Source organism: Lagopus leucura, unplaced genomic scaffold (genome assembly GCF_019238085.1).
Source record: "Lagopus leucura isolate 7727_CA_CO unplaced genomic scaffold, USGS_WTPT01 Super-Scaffold_100157, whole genome shotgun sequence".
Classification (NCBI taxonomy): domain Eukaryota; kingdom Metazoa; phylum Chordata; class Aves; order Galliformes; family Phasianidae; genus Lagopus; species Lagopus leucura.
The window spans coordinates 15,471,024-15,498,756 of NW_024962334.1; the positions used below are offsets into that span (position 1 = coordinate 15,471,024).

The 27,733-nt window shown below is 35.1% G+C and overlaps 1 protein-coding gene across 3 annotated transcripts in view; it reads left to right on the forward strand.

Annotated features, from left to right (window-relative positions):
* Nucleotides 1–24,252, forward strand: part of ZNF385D (zinc finger protein 385D) — a 373,909-nt gene extending 349,657 nt beyond the window's left edge. For all 3 annotated transcript variants that reach the window (XM_042889198.1, XM_042889199.1, XM_042889200.1), the window contains 4 exons: nucleotides 12,359–12,592; nucleotides 14,547–14,725; nucleotides 15,989–16,090; nucleotides 20,123–24,252. In XM_042889198.1, coding sequence (XP_042745132.1) covers nucleotides 12,359–12,592; nucleotides 14,547–14,725; nucleotides 15,989–16,090; nucleotides 20,123–20,356 — 749 coding nt within the window. In that variant the 3' untranslated portion in view covers nucleotides 20,357–24,252. The remainder of the gene's footprint in view (nucleotides 1–12,358; nucleotides 12,593–14,546; nucleotides 14,726–15,988; nucleotides 16,091–20,122) is intronic.
* The last annotated feature ends 3,481 nt before the right edge of the window (nucleotides 24,253–27,733 follow it).

The window sequence follows — 27,733 nt, forward strand, 5'->3', positions numbered from 1 at the left end:
AAAAAAAAAAAAAAAAAAAAAAAAAAAAAAAAAAAAAAATGCTAGTGTGTGTATATTAGCTCAAGTACTGCTGTAATCAGTTGGCTTATAATATCATAGCTGATGAAGACTTTTCTGAAGGAGAGCTAAACAAACTCTCTATCTGCTGGCCACGTGGCTAATGCTCATAGTATGAAAGCAATCAACTTGGGCATTTGTTCACCAAAATCTTTACATTTTGTGTGAATTATTTCAGGCTCTCAAAAATGAAACCACCACAACTGTCCAAAAGGCCCAAATCTATATCTCATGGTATACATGGCAATTTCAGGGACTGTCATAGAGGAAGTTTTGCTTCAGAAGAATGCTGCTGTCATTTTTTTACATTCTGTTTTGACTTTTCTGAAACTTCATGATATAAAGTGATCGTAGGTAAAGCCACTTGTAATTTATTTATTTTTTTAATATACTTAAGGGATCAACCTAACAATTCTGAGAACATGTCTAATGTGGCATTCCAGTGCTAAGGAGATCCTAAGATATTCTTGTACTGTGTGCGGCAGAAACTGAAGGGAATTCCAAAATATGTTTTTGCGGCTGCTGTTATTCTACTAATGCGGTCATAATACAACTTCTTTCCAAGACTTTTGAAAACTAATACACAGCTAATAATGCTGTATTTTTCATGCAAATAACTGATGTATTTCTTTATGTACAGCAGGTTTTCCTTGAAAATTTTAAAAATATTTATTATAATGTTTTTCACTATCTGCTAGATATTTGGAAGTAATAAGTCATAGAAGGTAAAATGCACTCCTTTCCTCTCTCCTACTTTCCCCATCCCCTTGCCCAAAAAAAGCTGCCCCAAATATATTAACCTAAAAAGCAAGCAACCAAACAACAAACCTCCATCAAGCCCCAAAACACTATGTAAAATTAGTTTTTTTGTTTAAAGTCTTTGTTTCATTTGGTACTATGTGCCCCCATTCTCTGTGTATTCTGTTCCATGTAGATCTTAGAATTGGAACTGTTGAGATGAAATTTTTTTGGCACAAGAAAAGTACTGACAATATTACTTTTATGAAGAGAAAGTGGATTTTAAAGAAGTCACTTATGATAAACTGAGTGAAAGTGTGACCATGGAATATGATCTAATTGTTCCAGATATGTGATACTTTAAACTTGTCTTATGATTAACAAATTAAAAATGGCTAAAAGACTTGAGTTATTCGGCCCTTCTGGATGCTGCATAAAATGCATGTGAAAAATGCAGTCAGTTATTCATAAACAGGCTGCTATTCCACATTCTTAAATGAGGGTAATTTTCTGCTTTTGTTATTGGGGCTTCCTGGGACTCAGTCATACCTTTTTCTATGTTATATTGCACATAGGAGAAGGATATGGCTGAATGAAAACTAAAGTTCTAGCATTATAGGATATTAAGCTCCTATACAGAAAAGTTTATTTTGTTTCTTTTCAAAGAGAGAAAGCTGGGTCTGAATGATATTAGACTGAGTGATATCTGAATAACTGTTCTTTGCAAGAAAGGGAAAAACGGAGTTAGGGTATGATCTTGTAAATGGTGTAATATATGTAGCCACTTCTAGAAAGGAAGATGAAACGACTTTTGTTGCTACTGTGTTATACTTTAGGAAGAAAAACAAAAAGCCCAGCATATAAAGGAAGGTGTATCACATGTAGAGAACGAAAATATGTGTTTACAAAGGAAATTAATAAAAAAAACAAACGCTGTATTATTATTATTTATATTCTCCCCTATTGAACAAGAAAATGTGAAAAGACTGACCATTAAAATTATAGCCATTTGAAATTATTAGCAGCACTGTTCCTGTTCCATGAGGCTTTTTTATTCAAATGGCCTTCTTTGGCATTTCTTCTGAACAAATTGTAGTTCTCACTTCACCTACAACCAATCGCCAAAGGATTACACCACTTAAAACATAGCTACTGTCACTCAACACAACAGAAACTTTATCCAGTGCAAGCCTTGGGCAACACTGTCCAACAAAATTAACTATGTCACTACTAATATTGATTTATGTCACTCTTGGTTATTTTAAATGAGTGTTTGGTTTTAATATTACAAGACCCTGCATAAAGGAAGGCCAAAACACAGCAAGAATTAAATGCTTAAACTGAGATTCTGCAAATGTTTGCTGAAGCTAATCTTGAGCTGCCATTTGATGCTAATTTTAATTAATATGAAGCTGCTCTCTTCCTCTGTCATTTTTTTTTTAAGGACTACTTTGCTACATTGTTATCACAAACAAAGAAACCTATAGTTATTTTATACCTATGGGTTAAATCAAATAATATATGTGATTTGGTAAGATTTAAAACTAGGAATGGTATCTATGATCAGTGCCATTATATTTGTGATTTTTGTTGTTTCTCTTTGTTTGCAAAATAATTCATGTAATTCACCAGAAAAGAAAAACAAAACAGCTTTGTGCTAGTAAAGCCATCTTCTATTTTTGTTTCTGTGTCATTTGCCTGCTAAAATTATGGTACATCCCAGATAGCAGAGCACCAATAATCTTCCTGCTGGAAGTTCTTTCAGATTCTTCTTACAAAGAACAAAATTTACATGGTAACTCACCAGAGAACTGAGGGGGGCAGGTTTCTCTCACTCTTTGCTTAGTCCAAGATTCAGGTATCCAACCTCACTGTGGTTTACTTAACATATTGCTTCTGCCGACTAATGCAATTAAGCTAGTAGTTCTCTAAATGATGTTGCTGCATTGATGGCTCAAATGTATCCATAAGCCCAGAAGTGATCTGTGATGGTTTGGAGACAGGAATATGTAGATCGGGTGAAGATAATATAGAGAACATTTAATTTGGGCAATGAAAACTGATGGAGACACATGGGCAAGTTAAATAAATGGTCATACTAATTGCAAGTGTATGTAGTAAAAGATCCTTTCACAGACTGTCTTGAAATTGGAAGATGTTTCCTTTCTTTGGCACTCACTTTGATACTGCTAGGCTTGAGATGCACCTGTCAATTAATGAAATATGTTAGCAACAATTATGTGGCCCGCCAAAGGGACATTCCTTGTAAAAGCATCAAACCAAAGATGGCTGCTAAAAATCTAAATGGGATAGCAAAGGAATCAGAACACTCATTTACTCTAAAAATAAGGAAAAGAAAACTAATATTTGCCACTGTGTTCTCTCATCATTTTCTTTTGAAATTTGTTCCTCCAAAATTTAGGCATTTGTGGTCTCAAAATTGTATAGAAGAGCATATGGTTCTAAGAAAGCCATTGCTGTTCAGAACACATCTGCTGCAAGCTTTACTTCTGGTACACCCCAAGATAGATGTCTGAAAGAATGTATCTTCTCACTGCTTTCCCTGCCTTCCCTCTACTGAAAGAAATTACAGTTACAACAGATGTTTCTGACAATCCCTGCTTTAGATACAACATTAGTTTATTGCCAAAAACAGATTTACTAGCTCAGTGCTCTCCAGTAAAGGAAGTAAGCTGCTGTAAAGGGAATAGCTTTAATTATTCCTGGATTTGAGACAGGAGAAAGCCATGAGGTATTATACTTATGAGGGCAGTCAGAAGTCAGAGTTCTCAGAAATTCTGCGTTAGATTCCAGTTATTTAAATTTACTTTTAGGTTCTAGGAATATAAATCTGATTTGAAACTTAAAGTTTAGATGGAGGCTTTAAATTGCTTCAAATAGTAATAAAATAAAAGCCCTCAAAAACCAATGCCACAGAAGAAAATAAAACAAAACTTTGCTTAAAATGGAGAGCAGTTGATGCAATCTGCTGTGCAGTTCACTCATTCTTTCCTTGTTTCATTTCATCAGTGAAAGCAATATATTTTCTCTCCTTAATAACTTCTTTATACTTCTCTGTGCTTCTTTGTTTGTGGTGACAGAACGTTGAGAGAATGATTCCACAGTAAATTGTTTCTGATATCAAATTTTAAATAGACTTTGCCAGTCTGCTTGTTATGTGAAAAATTATTCTTAATCTCTGATAGATTAAGAAGGACTGTGTCTGATTTTTGTATCTGTTGCAGAAATTGAGAATTTAGGAAATGCCCCCTTTAAAGGTCACTTCCGTCACTGTAGCTCATAGTGCCAGCTGAAAAACAACATCATCGTTGCTTCTTCCTTTTCTAGGTCTGCCACATAGACATGTGAGGGCAGAAGGAGTAGTAGGCATGAGTCTAGATTATGACTGCATACTGATCTTGGTAACAACAGCATGTTCTTCCAAGTACATGGCTTGAGGTAAAGCCCTAAGGGGTCTTTGGGTAGAGAGATAATAGCCATTGGAAGTTATAGGTGCAGACAAAAGTTCCTCCCTGGATTCTCACTGAAGAACGCTGCATCCAGAGTCTATTTTAAAACGTATTTTAGACTTCTGCCTGCACTAGTGATTCTCACTGGTGCCAGGGATGTTCCTGGACACAGTCACAGTAAAACAACCATCCATAAATTCCACTGGTATAGCTGTCTCTAGATGACTCCTGGCCAAAGCTAAATCCCTCAGATATCCCTGGAGTTCAATATTTGCCAAGGAACAACAGGCAGCTTGTGTGCAACCGTCTGATTTGGGAAGATAAGAGATTTTAACAGTATGGATGGGAATGGCTGTGCTAATGTTAGTCTCCATGCTGCAAAAAGGTACATTCAAGGCAAATTCATCTGACCAGTATGTCTTACAGACCTTTTTCTTTAGCGGGTTTTTAGCTTATAAAAAATGTTTTCCAAGTCCTTGTTTTCTAGTGGTAACACACAATCACTGCACAATTTTTGCTTATGGATTAAGATTTGCTACAGATATATTTTTTTTATTTGTTTTGCTTTTACTTAAAAGTTGGGAAATGCTTACTGAAGCATGTGCAGATATAAAATTGATGGCAGTTTGCCAGTATTGCCTTTGATGTTGCCTAACGGGGTGATCTATATGTAGGATAATGCAGCTTTCCTTCAATTTGTGATCAAACGACCATGTGCATGTTTTATTTGTTGTCTTAAAAATAGTGTTTTACATTGCAGCCTCCAGTATAAAATCTTAGCTATTAAAATGAAATCTTTCACTCCACTTTATGTTTAACCTTCAAGTTAGTGTCTACACAGAAAATATGTTATTTTAGCAGGGTTGCTGAGACACCAGTCCACACAATCTTCTGAATTTGACTCTAAGCTCCACCCTTTGAGAAAACACTTTGTCCTGATTTAAAATTGAATTTTTCACTACATGAGTCTCATTAATTAAATGACAACAATAGCTTCAGTGAGCAACATGATTTCCCCCCCTAAAGCTCCTTGTGCAAGGACCCTTTTACTCGTACTGGTGAAGGCCATTATTCTTCTGCCTCACTGAGGAGAAAATCAATGCAATAGACCTGAAAGGACAGCTCAGCTCCCAAATCCAGACATAACCAATAGTTGCTTAAAATAGTCCAAGAATAGTTTCTGCTCATTGTCTCCTTTCCTTCCAGACACATTTTTGTCAGCTACATTTACCCAAAGTCCAAAACCCAGGCACAGCGTGACATTTCCCTACCTTTTTCCTTCCTTTTCCGTAGGTTTTTACCCCCAGCTGTTATTGCTGCTGCCAGCTCTGTGCAATTAACCTGACTAGGAATGCAGTTGTCCTCTGCGGTTAATCCTGTTCAGGATTAATGAACTGTGCTCTAAACCAAGGGAGCTGCTAGGAAAAATGAGGTATAATTTTGTTAGAAGATTGTGTACTGCTAATTAATGAAGAAGGGTCACTTTAGGACTCAGCTGACTCAAGCTTAGCTGGAGAAAAAAAATCCGAAGAGTAATTATATGAAGTTTGCTACTTTCTATTCACTCTTGCTCTCTCTGAGGACATCTTTTGTCACAAAACATGCAATTTTCTGATTCACTCCCATCAGATCTGCACCGAAGCATGTCATGGGGAAGCATGGAGTAGAGGTCTCAGTAAAATGAAACCACTTGTTTTAGGGCCACTTGTTTTTTCATTCTTCATTTCTAAGCAATGAATACTGTGTATAATGTGATTTATTTAAGTGTTAGAAAACATGCAATGGTCAAAACAGTGAGGTCATTGCTTCTTCAGTTACAAACCAGGAAAATTCTGAGTATTTGGCTTTCATGCTGATCCTGGGAAAGATTTACAGTTCTCCTTGTTCTGTTTGTTTGAAGAAATGCTTGGGCACTACATCTGAAACACTAGGCCTTTCATTTTTGAGTATCAAGAGCAGTCATAATGAAGACCTAGACTAATCAAAATAACAAGGAACTTTAGCAAGATACTGGCTAACTAAGCTAGGGCAGTGAAAGGGGAAAGAAGAGAAAATAGATGAATATCTGACGTTTAAGAAACAAGAGGCCCCCCATCAAAAATGTTTGTGTTCTATTCCTGTTTAGTCATGTACTGCTTTGTTCATTATTTCAGAGATTTCACCCCTTCCATTGTGGTCCATTAAGTAGTAAAGTATCAGACAAATATCATGAATTCCAATATTTAGTGTTGTTTCTCTGATGGAAATGTTGCCATGAAGTAAAGAAATAAACAGCTGTTGTTCAGATATTAGAACTTATATGTAAAAACAAAACAACAACAACAACAACAACAAAAAAAAAAAAAAAAAAAAAAAAGAAAGAAAGAAAAACCCACACTATAGAGTATTTAAGAAGAAATTGTGTGGATTTTCTGAATTAAAAACAAAACAAAACAAAACAGTTCTGACTCTCTAAGTAAAAGATAACCATTTGGGTCAGAATAGATCTTTAAAAATAAATTGAATCAGGATTTTGAATGTGAAACTAAGTATAATGAACGGAATCTTCATAGTATGATACTGAAAGAATTTTCTGTACAATGTATTGTAGTAAGCCAAATATCAATAAACCACAAAATATGCAATTTGTATTCTTTACATATAAAAGAGGAAGAGCTGATACATTTGAGTCAATGTTCCCTAAAGTGTTTTGATTAAGTGCCAGATCCAACCAGTGTGCTAGCACACATGCTTATGTTTAAGAACAGGAATTCAGAAAGTCAGCCAAGCACAAAGAAGTTTGATTGCGTAGTTATTTTTGAGTTGGTACTCTGTTTATAATATAGCCCACTGTTATATTTATAGTTTCAAAAGAAATAATATCCTATCTCCAGATGTAATTAACAGAGAGGACATGAAGCATGGAATTTTCAACAAAGTCCAAGAAGCTAGAGATTTGGTCCTTAGCAAGCAGGATAATAAAACGTTGAGACTCTTGAACATGTCAGCGTCAAGCACCCGTACTTGAGTGGTCTTTTACTTGACGAACATTGCAACAAGTAATCCAGATGGCAATGCTTTAGCGATCGTAAGAGGTCTTACAGTACAATGAAATACATCATATCAAGTTCTCTTTGGCATAAGAAACAGCATACTTCATGGCTTTTTTTTTTTTTTTTTAATTTTATTTTATTTTGTTTTCGTTTGCGTCATGGGCAGCATTATGGGCCAAATTGTCCATCCTTTTATGCTAAGGGCAACACTGATTGAAATGAGACCAGAATGCATGAGTTAAGTGCTAAGTCAGATATTTTTAAATGCATGCCACTTGAGATTGTGGAATCAAAAATAAGCTCATAAATAGTTGTGATTTGTTTGAAGTCAATGCAGTTTTCTCTCTGTAAGTCTATTTATAGTCTTAGGATAAGAAATTCTTAGTAGTAGGAACTGACAAGTGGGACTTTCACATACTCAGAAGAAAAACATAAGTTGGTGTAATTTTGTGTTTCTCCAGCCTAAAGAAATATCATGAGTTTTGTAGATGGATATAAAATTAATCTTGCTTACTTAAAAGCACCTTAATCACATACTTGCAGTTTTCCTCTGGAACTATGGTATCTGTACAACCCAAAGGAGACAATTCTCACTAAATGTTTTACTTCTGGTTTTATCTTCTTGTCAAAATAAATATTTGATTGTTTTCTAGTGAGTCAGATTAGTTTTTAATGATTTTTTAAAATTATTTTTAATGTTTAGTCTGTTTTATATTAAGAACTGTAGCATAAATGGATTCTTATTCATCCTGAAATCTTTTTTCTTTTTTTTTTTTCTTTTTGCTGCTGGAATTCAGTTCCACGCAATATTAGCAATATGCTTCTATGCCAAAGTCACACAGTGACAGTTGCAATAGCGAATATTTGCTGGAGGCTCCTGTTATGAAAATAGCACAGTTCTGTAAGCTTGCATCACCAGAAACAAATTTCCAATTGAATTTCCAGCATGGTTTTAGATAATTTATTACTGAAGTAACACTTAAAGCACTGTCATAATGCAATGCTAAAAAATGCTGATTCAGTCTTCAAAGCATCAGTTCCAATGCCTTTCCCCCCCCCCCCCCCCACGCTTTATCCCTTATACCTTTAATGCTGCTCTCTGTATTTAGGATACTAAACTGTATAGGTGGCAATAGAATAATATATACAAAGATACACTGGTTAGATTAGAAGAATTTCCTCTTTTTAAGAATTTCCTCTTTTTAAGCTTACTTGACAGTTTTTAGAATGTATTCCCTGTAACTTCTGTAGTTTATATGAGGAGGTGGAGCTTTACATCTTTAAATGTGTCATAGCATTTACAAGGCAAACATGAATGGTTTTCCTTTATGTTTTGATGTCATTAATGTGTTTGCATTACTGATATATATGATGTATTTATAAAGGGTGTATTTTGGAAGGATTATGATATATTAGGATATATGCTCTGAATAATTATGGTTTTGATAGTTGGAGAATATGATGATGACAATTACCACTTGTAGTTTAATTTTTGTATAAAATAATGCTTTTACACATATCAAAATAATGATTGTATTTTCTTTTCACTTTAATCGTGAAGTATACAATCAACACACATACAGAAGGACGTATATTTGAAGCAGAACAAAAACTGCAACTATTTAAGCTTTTTTTTTTTTTTTTTTTTTTTTTTGGCTGTTGCCGCAGGTTCTCCTAGGTGAAATAAAGAAATGATTATTTATATTTTGCTTAAGGCATGCTAACCTTTGTACTGAAAAGCTGATAATGCTGATTGACGTATGTATCTAATTTCCTGCAAGATTAGAATGAACACCAACCTTGCCATCAATTTTTAGAGAATGTTAATGCCTTCTTTCACTCTTCCTTCCTTCTCTCTACTTCTACCTTCCTTCTGCCTTCCTTTTCAAAGGAAAGTGCGTAGCTAGACTTGCTACTGTACAGTAGTCCTAGGACGGAGAAACAGGAATTTAGAAAGCAATGTTATGCACTACTGAAAGTGGGGTTTTGATACACTTGCTGCATCTTTCAACTCAAGGAACGCAAGCGTTAGCACATGTTTTCTGAAATGGAGAAGGAGTGAGTAGTTAAATTAATTTTCTGGACAGACATACAAAGGCTTCATTTACTCATCACTTTCCCAACAAAAGGCTTAATATTTCAAGATATTATTTTCTATTGAAACACTGTTGTTATTCCATAAAATATTAAAAAATAAGAACAGAATGCTCTGCAACAGTATTTGTCTCAGTGCATTCAGAATAGAACCACATCCAGACTCAGTCTCAGGAAAAAAAACATTCTCATTAAAGAGTGACAAGGAACTTTTGCTCTATGCCTTAATGCTTGGGAGACTATTCACATCACAAATGCAGCCTTTGGGTTTTATAAACAATAATTTCTAAAACATTTTGGGAGCATACATAGAAACCTCACAAAATACACAGATTATAGAAACTGACAGGACTAGAAGTTTCCTCAGAGGTAAATTATTCCTGCTAACTGGGTTGTTTTCCCAGATGTTTGCTCAACCATTTACAAATCCTCCAACAGGCAATATTTCAGTATCTCTGTAGATAGGATATTCTAAGGCTTTACAGGCTTTAATATTAGAGAGAATTTCCTGATGTCTAATCTAAGTCTCCCTCTCTGTAATCCAATAGTCCATGTCCTATTAGGAGGGATCAGGGAGAAGAGTTTTTTCTCTTATTTTTAGTTACCTTCTGCAGATCTGAAAAAATGTTGTCATTGTTTACCCTTCATGTTCTATATTAGTAGGCCATGTTTTGTAAACTTCTAGTTTGTTTTGGCTTCCTCTCTTACAACCCTCCTTGCGTTGGTTTACATTTGTATTGCTGCTGAATTAAAAACAGAGCAAGTTATTGTTAATGTGGCATTTGCAGTCCCCAGATTGGATGCAGGGCCTCCAGTTCTGATTAAAGAAGGAAAAAAAACCTTCACACATCTCTCACTTTGCACTTTCAGTATGACAGGTACCTTATTCATAACACCATAGTTTGTGTGGTATGTGTTTGTCTTGTTATCCCCTATTGAAAACTTTTTCTTAAAAAATAAACAAACAGAACAAACAGGAGAAAAACAAAAACAAAAACAAAAAAAAAGAAAAAAATCCTCCAAATACCATTACTGGGCTGTTGATCTTCATCCTGTTTTAATAGGTGGCATTAATCCTGCTGAGTGTGGATTCCTGCAGTTGTCTTTACTGAAAAGTATCTAATTTTCTGGACTGTTTTTCCAATGTGTTAAAATTGTTTTGAATTTTGTCTCCTATTGCGTTTGCTTTTCCTCCCGGTTTGCTATTGTCTGGTAAATTAATAGGCATGCTCTTCATTAATGAAATTGTTGAACAGTATTAATCTGAAATATACCTCTGCGGGCATCAGTTAATGTGTCCCTCCTGCATCACAAAGCATACTGAGATCTATAATCCAAAGAATAGTTATTTTGTTTATTGTAATAGATGGCAATAAATAAAGCATATTACAGACAGAGCACCACTAACAGCAAAGGATGTGTGAGCTGTCTGTTTTGGAAAGTACCTAACCACAGGAGTGTCTCAGTAAAGTAAATAAGATTTCTTACGAGGTAAGCTGCTACTCAGTAGGCTAGTATGACGAAACAAAGCACTGCAAATCTTGGTCTTTCTTAAAGGGCAGAATGGCTCCGTCACTTCTTTCCTCTTGTAATTTACTTGCTATCTTCTGCACTGATTCAGTGATTAGTCTTACTGTCCTATACCCTGCTAAGTACCTAGCTACCAAATTATATTACCCTGCCTTTTCTTCTCTCTCCCTTTGTGAAACTCTAGAACAGGCTGCCCAGGTTTGTGGAGTCTCTTTCTCTGGGGATATTCAAGACCCATCTGGACACTATCCTGTGTAGCCTGTTGTAGGGAACTGGTTTAGCGAGGAGGTTGGACTAAATGATCTCCAGGAGTTCCTTCCAGTTCTTGTGATTCTGTAATTCTGTGACTCCATTTTTCAGTGAGAGAGATCTGTGTCCCCAGTACTTGGGCTCTAAAATGGGATGGAAAGAGGTTTGTGAGAATCCTGTAAAAGTTTAGGCTATAAGCTTCTTGGTGAATTCAGGATTTGTATAGCTGTTTTTGTGTCCTTGGCAAGGATGGAGCCTCTTGTACAACTTATCTAGTGGAAACCAAACTCATCTGAAGGCTTGAAGAGCTTGCTGGGGTAACTGATAATATTGAGTATGGATGTTTAGGACTCGCACAAAATGTCATTTATATGTTATTCAAACCACAATATTGTGTGTTTTCTCTCTTCCAGAATAGAAAGCTACAGAAAAACCATGTGTTCTCAAATGCAGGCATGAGATTTCTGAAGTTTTAGATATCTCACATGTTTACAGTTTTTCTAAACATACCACCAACACAGTTGTTTTTAGTGTTCCTGGAGGTATTAGATACAGAATGTTTTGTTTTAATTACTGTTATTATTACATGTTACTGGTATGTAATAATAGGGATGCATGGATAAATGTATACTGTGTATTAATAATTACTTTAGTTCATTTGATAATAGTTTTGGTTGATACTAAGTGAAGTTTTTTGTTGGTTTTTTTTTTTTTAATTTTATCAGATAACAAGAACATTATTTTAATTCCAGTTTTATTAGTACAGAATATTAAAAATTTAGCTTGGCCTATCAATCAGTGTAAGTACTATACAGTATTGTGGCAGTTTATGTGCCTGAAGTGCTGCATTTAAATGTTTACTACTATTATGCTGCTAATTTATACAGCCACTTTTGGTGAATTATCTCTCAGTGGTACAGTACAGTCTCAACAACCTATCTTTTCAGTTTATGAATTCTGTACTTACTGTGTGTTAGCAGAATGGAGGAGACAGTATGTGGCATTTTGGTACACGGGAGTAATCATATAAAATGAAAGAATAAGATCAGATTTAGTTCATTGCTTTTAGTTATACTATCACCAGCATCTGGCTTTCTGGGCAGTTACAGTGCTGTGATGCAAGTAAGCAAACATCAGAGGTCACAACCTCTTATTTTGTTTCCTTACATCTTTTCCCTCCGCCCACAGATGTTACCGCAGGGACACCAGCAATATCAACGACAACAACCGTGGAAATCCGGAAGAGCAGTGTTATGACAACAGAGATCACCTCTAAAGTGGAGAAAATCCCCACGACAGCCACTAGCAGCACGACATGCCCTTCCGTTGAGACTGAGGAAGAAAAAGCAAAAAGACTGCTGTACTGTTCACTATGCAAAGTCGCTGTCAACTCTGCCTCGCAACTGGAGGCGCACAACAGTGGTGAGATGGAGCAATGCTTGCTTTCTTCTTTTTTTTTTTCCCTTCTGTCTCAAGAGCTCTGCAATTATCTTTCCCTGAATAGTTTAGATCTCTTGCAGCAGGGGACAAAGAGGTGGCAGAAAGCTGGCAATTACATGGAATTCATTAACTATTAAAGAATAAAAAGACAGGCATATAGTCTTTTCTAATGTGTGACGTGGTTGTTGACAGACAATATGGGGCTTTTTTTTTTTTTTTTTTATGCATGCAAGCTACCCATTTTCTTACATTTTAGCTTTTGCAGATTCCAAACCTTATAGAGCTAAATGACAGCTCATGCTTCATTACCTTGCGTGTTCAGAGTTTGCATACTTTTGTTTGTGCCAGCTAGCAAACTGAATATGAATGCCATTAGTTTTGTTTGAAATCTAACAAATTAAGGCTGAAAGAGGCAGAGTCAGTCAGAGTTCAGTGATAGTTAGAATTTTGGCCCCATATTGTCTGTCAACAACTTGGTAGTATATTTTTCCTCTGTCTTCATAAACTGGTAGTTGCTGGTGCATGAGAGTTGAATGGGTAGTTGCTTAATTCTGCCTTTCTTAATTTTTAAACCTTTTCTTGTTGTTAGAGTTAGTAACATCAGTAAGTTCCAGCAGTAGTCAGCCGTGATCCATAGTCACTATTTTAAGCATTTTATTGATTGACTTTGTGGTAGACAGAGTTAAAATATCTTGTAATTTAATATGGTGGCAGTGAGCATTTATAACAGTTCTACAGAAAAAGTCCAGATTTTGGATGTCAGTGCTTGCCTGACAGCAGGATGAACAGAGTTAAGAGATAGAGGGTTTCAAGTTTGAAATTTGGAGACTGCTAATATACCTGCATAAAAATGATAAATGGTCTCATGATGTAATAAAAATAATTTTAATCAAAAATGAAGGAAGTTTACATGCCTATAGAATACATTTAAATTAAAAAGGAAATGATAATTTGTTGGTATTCATGAAAATCAAAGCCTAGTCTGTTTTGAATGCTGCATTTGCTGTATACTAGATCTTCGACAGATGAAAATTAAAAGCTCATCAAGTTGTACTTATTTTACCTGTATGTCTTCCTTCCTATTAAGGTTAGACCCTAAACATTTTTCTGATTCACTTGAGAGCCAAAACTTTATTGTAACAGTTACAAACCTCCAAGCTTTAATTTCTATGCTGTTAAACTGTGTGTGGTCACACACATGCATACTTGGAAAAGGGTAGAAGGTGATTCATATACAGATTATCACTGGAAGACTAAATCTGCAATTTGTAGTAGTCCATTATCATCACAGACAAACTACATAGAAGTCAACAGTGTAAGAAATTGTTTGGTCTGATTAAAGGTACAGCAATAGACACAAATGTTTTCTGTCCAACCTTTATTTTAATAAGAAATGCAAGTGCATTTTTCTCACCTCCATGTTTCTCACATGTTTTTGTTCAGGTCCAGGTTTCTGCCAGGAACCTCAGCCCCTTTGCGGTTTGACAACTAATTACTTAATTACAAATTTAAGTGTAAGCTACCTAATGCATACTTTTTATCAATCCATTCAGAAGGACTACAAATCAAAGGCAACTGCACCTTTAATCACTAAATTATTCTTCCTTTGCAACTACAGTTCAGGTCTTATTAGCAGCAGGAGTTAATGAGAAAAGTCACACACATTTAACTTCACATCAGGACACCTGATTGTGCCAGTACTTATTGGTGTGGCTGCTTTGTTCTACCTACAGAACTGTAATCTAATAATTAAATATCAGATTTGAAATACCATTACATAAGTATTAATCTGATACTGACAAACACAGGCATATTCCAAGGATAGCATGTAGCACTAAGCTGAGGTTCATATGATTTTCTTCTAGAAAGAAAACAAAACAATGAATGCAACCAAATTGCCAAAGTTGTTTCTGTTTCCCATTTCTAATGTCTCCAGGGACTAAGCACAAAACTATGCTGGAAGCTCGGAATGGAAGTGGAACCATAAAAGCCTTTCCCCGGGCAGGCGTAAAAGGCAAAGGACCTGTGAATAAAGGAAACACAGGCCTTCAGAACAAAACATTTCACTGTGAAATATGCGATGTGCACGTAAACTCTGAGACACAACTGAAACAGGTACTCAGCTACCTTGCTACCTTGCAGAGTGTGAATCCTTGGCTATTCTTTATTTTCATGGTAATAAAGTACCAACACAATCAGCATGTGTCAGTCTAACACTTCACATCCAAATGGAGCTTGTAGAATTTTCCCTTTGTATTTGGTTCTTATGCTGTACGTTTAATTTTGGGTATGATTTTCTCCTTCATACAATGTGTTTTCTCAAAAGTTATATTTATTTATATGACTTACATACATACATGCAGCTGTAAGCTGCAATGTGTTGCAATTATCTTTAGGCTTTTACAGTTGTCAAGAGCTAATAAAACCTTCCATTTAGTACACTGCATGATATTTGCCTTGTAGTTGTAGGCAGTATTTCCCTGAACATTGAATAGCCTACTTAGAAACGTGGGATGGTGAGGATTTGATTTTTTTTTTATCAGAACTGAGAAGAGTGACCTCGAAATTGCAATTATACTAGGTTATGTTCAGTTATTCATCAGATGAGCAAAACATTTGCTCTGTTCAATTCCATATACCTTTTGGAATTCAATACTTGTTAAGGAGCTTTACAGGAAGGAAGATAAATTCTGTAATGGACAATGGCAATGCTTGTCTTTTTTAGAAAAAAAGTCCAGTACTTTGTCTTTTTTTGTAAGAACTCTCTTGAGAATGAAAATCAAAGTGAAAGTACAGCTCTGAAAAGGGTCTTTTACATCCAGTACAGCAGTGAAGTTTGTGTGAAGTCATTCTTGTAAAATCTAATAGATTTTATGAAGAAGATAATGGATTGTGTGATTTTACTTCACTATCACTTAGTTTAATATGTAACCATTTTCAACTGAAATCTTAAGAGGATCTCTAGTCTTCTTGGGGATTTAAACAATTTTGTGCTTTTTCTTTTTCTTTTTTTTAATAGAGAATGTGGTACTAACATTCTTCCAAAACTCTCAATCACTAGCAGATTGAATTTGATGGGTGCTTTATAGAGATTATTTTTCTTGCTTTCTTGCTTTGACCTAATTCAAGTCCTGTTGAAGTTAACAAAGGTGAAAAATTCAGTGACACGGTGGAAGCAGATTTGAACTGAGCACTGCTGAAAATCTGTCTTAATTCGTGGTGTACAAAGGAGTTCCTCAAACTGGAACGGGCCCTATTCTCAATCATTATTGAATTAATCATATAATGCTGTTGTGGAGAGCATTCAGGAAGAGCTCAAAATGATCCCTTAAGGAAATATCACTTTTTTCCCTCCCCCCCCCTTATGTATTTTAACAGCACATAAGCAGTAGAAGGCACAAAGATAGAGCTGCTGGGAAGCCGCCTAAACCTAAATACAGCCCATACAACAAACTCCAAAAGGGAACACATCCTCTAGGGGTAAGCCAATCACTTTGTTATTCACAGAATCCTGCTGAGTACTGAGAGTTTAGAAAATGAGAGTGGAAGAATCTTTAAAATAAGTAAGTATAAGCAATGGAAATATGTGTCTGAAGAAGTGCATGAAAGCTCACAGGAAACAATTTATTTCCTTTGAAGGGTATGAACCCATGGGTTCTTGTTTTTGTAGCTCCGCTGAATAACCTTAGAAAAGAAGCCTCTTTTAAAGGTCATAAGAGAGCAAGTGAGGAGAGAAACATGCAAATGTCAAGCATTTTTCCAGTGTTCACTAAGTGCAATAGTGTTGAAATAACTATAAAATTCTATAAAACATTAAAACTTCATTCTATCCTCATTTATAAAATATTCAGATAACAATTGAAACAGTAAAAACAAAAATCCATCTCTCATTTTATTACTCTTAGTTTCAGGATGGTTCTGGTCACGTTTCAAACCAACAGGATAAACTTTGTGAAACAGAGTTCTTGCTAGCTTCAAAAGCTGAAAATAATATTTACTTTCTAATAAAAACCCTGCTAAGTTCCTGCCATTAATCAAGAAACAGTTTATATCATAGGTGGGATAGTGGAGCATCTGATTTTTATCTCTGTTAGATCAACTGTGTGATTGTTTTATGTGACACGGTGCTTTGTAAGGATTTATAGATGATTTTGGCAGGGTGAGGGTGTTGATTCATTGACCTTATACAGATTCACTCCTTAATCACTGTCCATCTTCTCTAACGCATGCAGCATACAGAACTTTCTTCTTTGAGAGTACAGTTCTCTGTTAGCTGAACTTAAATTCTTTTCTTGACAGATAGAATTTGTCCTTGTTGGGGCAGACCTTTTTTGTAGTATATCCATGCGCTGTTAGTTGCATTGGAGATTTCATAGATGTTATGGAATAATACACTGCATCATTTTGGTGAACTCACTAGTAGGGAAATAGTCTCACGGGGGTTTTTCTAATTCACCTGGGAGACCAACAGCTCCACTACAAATAAGATATACTGAAAGAAATAGAAAAGTTATAATTAGAAAAGTAGGATACAGAATCACTAGAGTTTCTTTCAGAATTTGTATTCCTTTAGGAAATTGTTTCCCCGGGGATGAAAATAACTATTTTGTTACTGTTGTTGTAAACAGTTGCCTATTTAACAATTTATGTAATGGTGATTTCTGAGAACTCCAGCCAAGGCCATTCAATTGGTGACTAGATAAAATCAGTGTGTCCTTTTCTTACTGCCTCATTCTAAAGAGCTCATAGTTCACAAGTCAGACCAGAGATGAGCAAAAAGACCAAATGATTTTAAAGGGAAGAAAATGAGTTTGCAGTAAGCAAGCTGATATCCATAGTAGAACATTTAGTCCTTTTTGATTTTGAATTAAAACAAAACAAAACAAAACACCAAAATAACTGTCACTTGATGTATGGATTTGCATGGCAACAGGCCAAAGATTTCTTTTAATGTAAGTATTTTTTATGAACTCTAGAGTTTAACTTTGCTTTTCATTACATTTTTCAAGTCATTTACTGGACCTTATTTTACTTCACTGTAAAATAAGAGTTCAGTAAGTTTTACTTATTTAATCTTGATCTGTATGTTAATTACTACTTGTAGGAGATTTGAAATGACTGTGCATTATACTGTATATATTGTGACAGTTATTACGGCTATCTTGAAATGAGAACCATGTTGATAAATAAAGTGAAAGTCTGTTCAACTTCGTTAGAAGTTTCTAATTTCTCTAAGAATGGCAATATTGTTCTAGCCTTTTAACATGAAGTCACCTAGGATCTTTGTTCTTTATGACAACAAATGAATGAGCACCACCTGTTTTTCTTCCTATGGAAGTTAAGAAAAGGACATACTACATTTTCTTAGCATTTCTAGACCAACAGCTCTGCAATGCCATATTTTCAATATCATTTATACTGCTTCAGAGAAGAAAGCTTTATGAATTCCCACAGCACTATCTCACAGTTCAAAAAAATCTTGTAATGTTGAGACTTAGCTCATATTTCTTCAAATTACAAATGTCAAGTAAGTACAAAATGTAACACTAGAAAGAAAGAAGCTACCAGGCATTTGACAGTCCAAACTTTCTGCAATAAGATAGTTCTTAGGGAAAACACCCTTGAATGGAATTCTAGACAACAATCATAACCCTACTCTTTGGGTTGTTTTTTCTCGTACTTTGTACTCAGTTATTTTATTTATTTCTTTATTAACTCATTTATTTAGTTTCTAAATGAGGCTGAAAAGAAATGCACTAAAGAAAATGGAAGGAGGAAAAAGTCAGACATTAAGCAAGAGAAGACAGCTTGTGTATAACACTGATCAAGGAGTTAAGATCATTGACTTTTGTAGGATCTAGTGCCTATTTTATTCTCTGTTAAGAGGATGTTAAACTCTGAATATCTTTTTCAGAGCTTTAAAGGACCTTAAGATCTGCAAAGTTGCCAATGCATGTTAGGAAAAATAAAAATTCTGTATCAATCTGGTTGATAAGGAACCAACAGATAAATAATTTTTCCATACAGTGATAATGTAGTGACAAAACTTGCTGATGGTACATGTCAGATGATTCTTGTCCTTCCTTTCTGACTAGTCTCTCATAATGGCAGTGTTGAGTATTGAGTATTAGACTGATATAGTGCAAGTTAATTATTTGAAAATCTCTTTCAATCCAAGGATGAGAAACTTTTCCTCCATGAGTGAAGAGTGTTGGTACTAGACTGAGATGCATCACAGAATGGTACATATATTCAATTTCTATATGCAACTTCATATATTCAGGTATATATTCTAAGCAAAGGACATCAAGACCTTCAAGGACTCAAACGTACCCAGAATTCATCAGAGTTGATGGGATTTTTGTCAGTTGATGAGTTCTCTATCCTCATCTCAGAGTTATAAAATCAAAACAAAAATATTCAGGCTTCTGGCTTCTCATTAGAAGCTTAAAATCCCATTAAAATCTGCAGAAATCTATAGACTACTCTGATATTCATTTGTATGAATATCAAGCATAAATTCTTATGTAATCAAATAATAATGAACCTGTATTTTCATTTAATTTGGGGAAATCTTGAGCTTATTTATTTCCTTTTTGGAAACTCTAAGAATTTTCTAAACTGTATTTGGTATTGAGTAAGAGTCATAATTTATAAATATTTAAAGCGAAAGCCTCAGTGACAGTAACAAAAAAAACCCATAGTTTAGCACTACATTAACTGATATAAGAAAGAGTTTTTCATTACAGTACTGTTTAAATATTTCACAATATTTATAATACTGCACAATATGTTAATGAAAAGTTATTTCTGACATTTCCTTCTAAAGACAGTATTCTGAATACACAATAAGATGACACGTGACAGAAGGCAGTACATCCATAGAGTCCATCACCTATTTTAACAAAGGAAATGCATTTAAGAGATTTTCATAACTGGTACAAGATGAGCTTTGTTTATTTGTCTGTTGTTAGTGTTTGCACTTAATAAAAAGAATCTAGATGTTCATCATGTTTTTAAGCAGAACTTTGATTGTAATGTTGAAAACAACTGTAGCTTTTTAATGTTTCTCACACTAGGGAGAATGATATGTATTGGTTCTGCTCTGGTCTCTGTCACAAAACTGTCCAGATGGAAATCTCTTAATTGATGGCTAATTCTTTCTTATTTAGTTTCATAGTGTACATGTGGGTTAATTTATCTGAAGATTGCCCAACACTCTTTTAGTTTTGCTTTGATTTCTCAGCTCATATCAAATTAAATGTTTCAGAGGTAAGGCATGAGCCCACAACCAAGGGAACGCTGGAACTATTTGTCCCTTACCAAATTCTTCCCTTGTTGAATGTGTGAGATTGCAACTCGTCACAACCCTACAGCTCAAGGAATCAATAACCAGAACAAAGCCTTTCTTAATTGATTTTTCTCTTATAATCTTCAGTCAAGCTTCCTGTCATGCAGCTAATATGAACAAATTATGTCTCTCTCTGTTGTTTGTTTCTCTCTTCCTCACAGGTAAAATTAGTATTTTCAAAGGAACCTTCAAAGCCTATGGCTCCAAGAATCTTACCAAATCCACTAGCAGCTGCAGCAGCAGCTGCTGCTGTGGCTGTGAATTCCCCCTTCAGTCTTCGAACCGCCCCAGCAGCCACCCTTTTCCAGACTTCAGCACTTCCTCCAGCACTCCTACGACCAGCTCCGGGGCCTATACGGACCACCCATACTCCTGTGCTGTTTGCTCCTTACTGAACTCCAAACAGGAAATAATTGTACTGCAATAATTTTTCAAATCAAAACAAACAAAAAAGAAAACCAAGAACATTGAACTATGCAGTGTTTATTTATAGTTTAAAGCATATATGAAGAGCCAGGACTTTTGATAGAGAACTGAACAAATTCTAAATGGGGGAATGGGCAGTATTTTCTCCAGATGAGAGCATTCCTCTTAAGTATTGATCGTTTTAGAACTGATCTCCAGCATTGATATAGTGATATATAAAACTTATGAAGCCTTTTGACTGTGCTTTTTGGCACATATTTCCCTGCAATGTCTTTCCTGCTTTATGAAACAACTTACAAATTTGTCTGAAGGGCATTAACTGGTTCCAATGTACATAAAATACTTTATTCTGTAGATTAAAGAAGGAAAAGAAAAGAAACACTGTGAATAGTAGTACCTTACCAATCCTCTTGCCAAATCAGCGGTTACTGGGTATTTATCTGAACAAAAGTAGATACAATAGATGTCTTGTAAAACAGTAGTATTGTGTCTCTATCTATGCCACTAGGTTTCTAACTGCATTGCAAAAGTTAAAATGAACAAAATATGTCACAAAAAAAAAACAAAAAACAAAACACACACACACACACAAAAAGACAATAATATGGAGTTGTTCCTGGTGAGAAAAAAATTGTTTTCCTCACCTGCTGAAGAATGGGCATGAAGGTAATTTATGGTTAAGATAAGATAAATGATCAAGAAAATTTAGTGGGAAAAAAAAATAAATCAAATGCTGTACACAGAATAGGTCAAACTTCTATTTAAATGAGATCATATGTGTACAGTTCCAAACTGTAATACATACAGTACTGTTCAAAGTTTAAGGCCAGTGGATAGCAAAAAATACAGTCTTGTTATGAAACAGGCCTGACACTTCAGTGTTGAGCAGAGGGAAGACACAAGTGGGTTATGCATAGTCATACCTAGCAAATTAATATCGAGAGAGATCCTGGCTTCATTTAAGTCAGTATAAAATTCCTCCTGACTGCAGTGTAGCCAGAATTTCATCCTGAGAATGGCACATATTCTTTTTATATCATACCAGTGGGAGTGTCTGTAGATACAGGTAATATTTTTTTTTTTGCAGTAGGCTTAGTTTTAGAAACAGATTTATTCTCTTGTTTTATTTCCTACTGATGTGATATAAAATGTTTTAGTATACCTATAAAATGTAAACAGCAACACAAGATACATATTATGAGATAACTGCACATTGTGGGTTTGGAACAAATACAACCTTTAGGAGCTGAAGGGACCCTTGAATTCTGTAGCTGACCATTATGTATGGACAGCGTAAAGCCTTATATGTCTACTGTGAGGCTTAAAGGGGTTGACTGTGTCCCTTTAAAATAAGATTTATCAGGGTTATATATAGATATATTGTATATATGTTAGAGTAAGAAAAATAACTTATAAACAGAAAATCTACTATATAAAATAATTATATAACCATTGAGTTTCACATGTGGGTCATTATGTGATAAGTAACAAACAGCAGAGAAAAAAAATAGTTGTCTTGAATCTGATTCTTGCTGCCTGCTTTTTCCCATAGAGAGCTGAAAAGTATCTATTAATATTACAGAGTGTGTTGCTTGAATCACTTGTGACCACTCTGATGTGTAGCTAAGTGAAATGCCTACCATACATTTAGATGGAATAAAAATTAAAAACATAATTTAAGTTTAGATTGGGAAATGATTTAAAAAATTCTGTTAAATGGTAGTAATGCAAAATATTGACCACGCGGTTGCTATATAATACTGCCTGTGGTTAATATGGACAGGTGGGAGATATAGAGGATGGGAATATACAGCACTTTTGACTTGCAGTTCATCAGTGAGCCTTCCATATATGTTGGTATTTGCCATTTTTTAAACCTCTCTGCATATAGATTTTATAAATATATATATATAAAGAGAGAAAGAGGTTCCATGGATGTCTGTGTCCAAAGAATTCCAAAGAGATGCATTTATTTATCTAGAATTATTAAAATAATTTCTATATTATGTATATGTTTTTCATTGAGTTTATTTGCAAATGTTTGTGCCTTGAAATGAAGTAGGCTTTTGGTTATACTTAATTCACTCCAATGTAGCCATGAAATAGATGTGAAATAGATGCGTTAGGGCTGGTTATTAGCTGGATTATTTTGCCCAGTTTCCAAAAAAGAGAAAAGAATGAGTAAAGTTTAGGCACCGAAATAACTGGGGGCTGACATCTAAAAGGGCTCCCTACTCTACAGCTCCCAGTACAGAGGCACGCCAGCTTTCAAAACCTGTGCTAATCACTCAGAATTTAGAAAATCTTTCCACTTATGTGGGTACATAAACATTGTGTTGTCAGGTGAAACTTCTCTTTAAAAACTCTTAGGCTTGGTCTTTAAAACTAGTTTCAACCTTCCTTTTTTTTTTTTTTTTTTTTTTTTTTTTTACAGAAGATGTAGTGCCATTGCCAGTTGTGTGCAGATTCTTCCTCAAGTAGGGCACTGGTTTTCCAAATGTGCTCCTTCAGCCACCGTGTATCTGCAGAGCTTTCTGTAACAGCCTATGTAATAAAACATTTGCAGAACAACCAGAGGGAGGGCTGGGGTGGGAGAGGCCTGAGCAGAAAATCTTTTCCCCAGGAAATGCAGACAGGAGAAAGGGAGACCTACTAATATCCTATAGGCTTTTACGTACGGCCTTACGGTACGTGGGCACCTGCTGTATATCCTGCCATGTTGTCATGATGCCACCAAAATCAACAGGCTGATCCTTTCATAATGTGGCCTGTGGCATGTATGGAGGCACAGTACTAAATGCAGAATTAATAAAAGTTTTGGTAGAAATAAAAAGAGTGTCATTCCAACTACTTACATGAGCTAATTCGCAATGACACCTTAAGTTTTCTTGGACCTCTTTTGTCACAGTGCTCTATGGAACAAGTTTTTGTTCACACAAGTCTCTTTTAAATTTCAGCTGTAAACAGACTCAGTTCTTTTTATGTCTCTTACTCACTACCTAATAAAAGATAAAGACTAAATGTTAGAATGTATAGTGGATTTTCTGTGCCTTGCTGTTCCACCCCCTTTTGGTCAGTACAAAATCAATGACCCTGGAATGTTAGCACAAAGATATTATACTAAATATATGTCAGAGAAAACACTGGCACAGCAATGTGATTGGACAAGGGTATATCCACAGTAGCTGAAAAAGGATGTGATTGGACAAGGGTATATCCACAGTAGCTGAAAAAGGAGCTAGCAAATAGAAGACACTTTACACTTACCTATCAATACATTCACTGTGGAAAGCACTATAAAAACAAAATGTGTCACTATATTTCATAATACAGTAACACTCCAGGGCTGGGAGGAAACCTAAAGCACAAGGAAACAGATAATTTCACTGAAAATACAGTCACTCACTGGAATAACAGTGTGAAATCAGCCTGCAGGGAAATGGTTGGGTATGAACTCAGAAAAACAAATAGGTTCAGGGATATTTTCTTAAATTCTATATTAAATGTTAAAGAATGACTATTCTATTCTGACCCAGAGAGATGGTATTTTTGTGGGAGGGATATATATTTATATTTTTACACTATCTGCATTTTTCCAACTATCTCTGGCTTTAAACCTTTGTTCTGAAGGTTCATCATTGCTCTGAAACATGAAATCGGTTACCTTCTTGAAAGCTGCTGTAAAAGCTGATGTGAGAGGTTGGTAAGCAAATGGTATGAATATGGTGATCTGAAATGAACTGGAAGAAAAAAAAAGAAATGGCCATGTCAAGGAATATTGTATTTGAAAAGTATACATCTTTATTTTAAAATAAAAATATATGAAATTAAAAATAGCTAAATAAAGTTAATATAACTAGAAGGATTACATCTGTCATTTTAGTACTGGGATATCACAATTGGCGCTGTATTTTAAAAGATGAAAAAAGTCTTTAGCTGTTAAGCAACAGAAGGATGCTATGGGAAAAATTAATGTCTCGCACTCATTATCTTCCAGTTATGCCAGGAATGCTGTGACTGAATGAACTTGCTTATAATCACTTATACTCTAGGCCCCAATTATAGCTAAGAGTATTGGTTCGATATTCCCTGAAAGCTGAAATTATATTTCTTAGGTCTCTCTGCATCTGCCTTCTGCTCCCTGTAAATGCATAGCTTTTAGATTCTCTCTGAAGCATCTTGAAGAACTTCTACCATAATATCTCCCATTTTTTTTGCAAAAATAAATATGATTTATGAAAATAAGACAAATATTGAGGAGCAAGACTTGAAAAGGTTTTTCTACATACACATAATTTTTTACCAGTAAATATGAAATGTAGCTACCCAAATTGTTTGGATGCATAAATCTTTGAAAACAAGGTGAGTTTTAAAGTCTGTAGCACATTTTGGTGTTTGGTTTGGACTAGGTGATCCTGTGGGTCTTTTTCCTTGGTGATTCTATGATTCTATGATTTTAAGGATCTATAATTTTTATTAACATGAATGTCTGAATTTCCACTTTTAAAAGTAACTTCAGCACAGTTCAGGTTTCAATGATCTAAGCAGCTAAAGCTCTCAGGGAAACAACTGTGGTATTCCTATTAACCTAGACTTACTTAAAAGCATTAGCTTATAATTTATAAAATGCTACAGAAATTTTTTTACAACACATCTTCCCATTCTCTTTATCTGAAAGCACCATTACTTCAGTACTAGTGGATAATAGAAAAGCTTCTCTGCTGGGATTCTGTGCTTGACTGAAAGAAATAGCAATGCTGATAGATCCTATCTTAAACTAGTAGAAATCTCAAACATACAGTTAAGGGTTTAACCAGGGCTGAGAGCTTCATACCCTTCCCCAACTATAAGATTTATTACAATTTGGAACCATTTTGGATTAAATGTGACTACCTTCAGGATAACTGTTACACAGCCTGATCTGAAATGTCAAAGGCTGAGACACACTATGCACCAGACCAAAATTAAGGATAGTATGAAAACCATACGCTCTTAAACCTGGGATTCCTGAAAGTGATTGCAAAGGTTTTTGACTGTGGTAGAGGCAATGTTTTTTTCCTCCATGCTTGAGTTTTTTCGCAGTCATGCTGTGTCGTGCAATTAAGTATCATTCCACTCAGATGCAGAATTGATATATTGATAAAGAAACTTGACTGAACCTGAAATATGACTTAGTGGTGGCCTATTTTTTGTGTTCAGCTTCATGCTGAGATGGTGGAAAAGTAAGGAGAGTCAAAGGACTTAGTGTAATGAATTTGGCAAAATAATTTGGTTCTTTTTACTTGTGCAGTGTGAAGCATTACAAGCTAACACATGCATGAATGTTTGGGTAAAATAAGGACCTTGAATGTCATAAGACTGTAAATTGGAAAACAATTAACTTGCTGATGAGAACGATCACAGAAGATTTTGGCTTAGTGCTGTTGTTTTGTTGCAATGGTCTTCACACTATTTACACTGCTAGCACACTAAAATCTATGCTATTCGCTACGGAAAATAAATATTTGACACTCATAACTAGAAGCAAGTATATATATTAGTATTTTTTACATAAATATTGGACACTCAGTCACGGGAGACAAGCCTTTTCCTGTGAAATTCATGCATTCGTGTCTTGTCACACAAGCCAAGATATCACTGCATCGTGTCAATGCCTTGGTCTCCATAAAGGATAGCCATATTTCACATTTGTTTTTTTATTACTAGTTGGTTTTTTCTTCTGTGTTACTTTATTTGTATTTCCATGTCTTACAAGAACAAAGAGAAGCCATCAGTTTTAATATTCCCTTCAGAAGCTGGTATTCATCAAGCCCATTGATGGTTCATTTGATCAGTCAATAAACTGAATAAAAAATTGAAAACAACAGTACTAAAATTATAGTAGTATATTATGAATAGAGAACATACATACACTATAGTACTCTTTACCTACACTTGTCAGTGTTTTATGTCACAGACAACGCTTTAGTCTTTCAGAATTTCCTGAAGCTTTTCCCTTTTGGGATTCTTCAAAGATTTAATTAAATATAAATGTTATTTCTTATGTTCACTAAAAAATAACTACGCTATTTCTGAGCACAAATGCAATAGCAAAAAAGCATAAAAATCATAAAATATTTTCTCACTGTAAATGCCTGCAGCATTTTTTAACAGCTCCAGCCTTTTGTCTGCTTGTGGCTGATGGCTGTCATTTACCATGGGAACAGTTCTCATCCACACATGTATCAGGTGAAAGTTGTTCTGCTCAAAACAGTCTGTCAAGTGCAGGTGTTCTTCTGGGGCACAACAAAGTGGGAGATGATAGCATGTGGGCAAAAAAATTATGCTTTTATAGTATCCTGCTTAACACATCCAAAACTGGTTGATGGCTTGAAGGGGAAGGGCAGCACCCACTGAACAACATTACAAGATGCATGTTGTCCCCTCCCCACATGTTCCTGATGTGTTTGTATCAAAGAGGAGAACAATTTGAAGAAAATTATGATTTGAGGAATTAGCTTGCATTCTACTGCAAGTGTTTCAGTTTGAAGGACAATCCTCTCCAATAACACCCCTTTCTTTTGCTAAAATGATTTTTAATTTCTGACATATTTTGCATGTAGTCTTGGTCCATAGCATTACCAGCTAAATTGCTGTCTGAATCTGTTCTTCAGAATTAATCTGTGAAGACAATTTTTGGAGCAGAAGGAAAGAAAAATGTGATGAGCCTTACATTGGACCCATTTTTTTTTACTTACTACACTTGTCTAAGTCCTACCAGCTCACTGAAATGTAGGTGTCAAATTAGGAAAAAAAAAAAATATTTCTTATAATCTTTTCATAGTTTTAGAAGATGCAAACAGATGTCACTCGTTATCCACTCTTTCAAACAGCAAAATCTCCATGTACTTGTGCACACCTGATCCCTTCCCTACATATACACTGCTCTTATTTCCCTCCTATCCCTTTCTTCTCACCTGTTTGGTGACTCCCCATAAGAATGGAACACGACAACGAGTATTAAAAGGAAAAAGAAATAAAACACCTGTGAATAGATGTATAATGCAGATATGTAATAATGTGAATGTAAAGTCCTATATCATTTCAGTCATATAATATAATCTAGCATATGGCTCAATTTTGTGCTAACAAGCACTACATTCAGCCCCTCGTTACGGTGGTCACAGAAATCAACAATTTTAACTGTCCTTCAGTTAAACCTTCTCCCTGTATGATCTGTTCTCCTCTTGGGTATTTCACATGGCAAATAAATACTTGGAAGAAAAGCTAGAGCTATTTTCATTTCCTTCACAAAGCTAAGGAAAGCAGTAGGAAAAAAAGAATCTGGCCTTTCATGTTTTATTGAC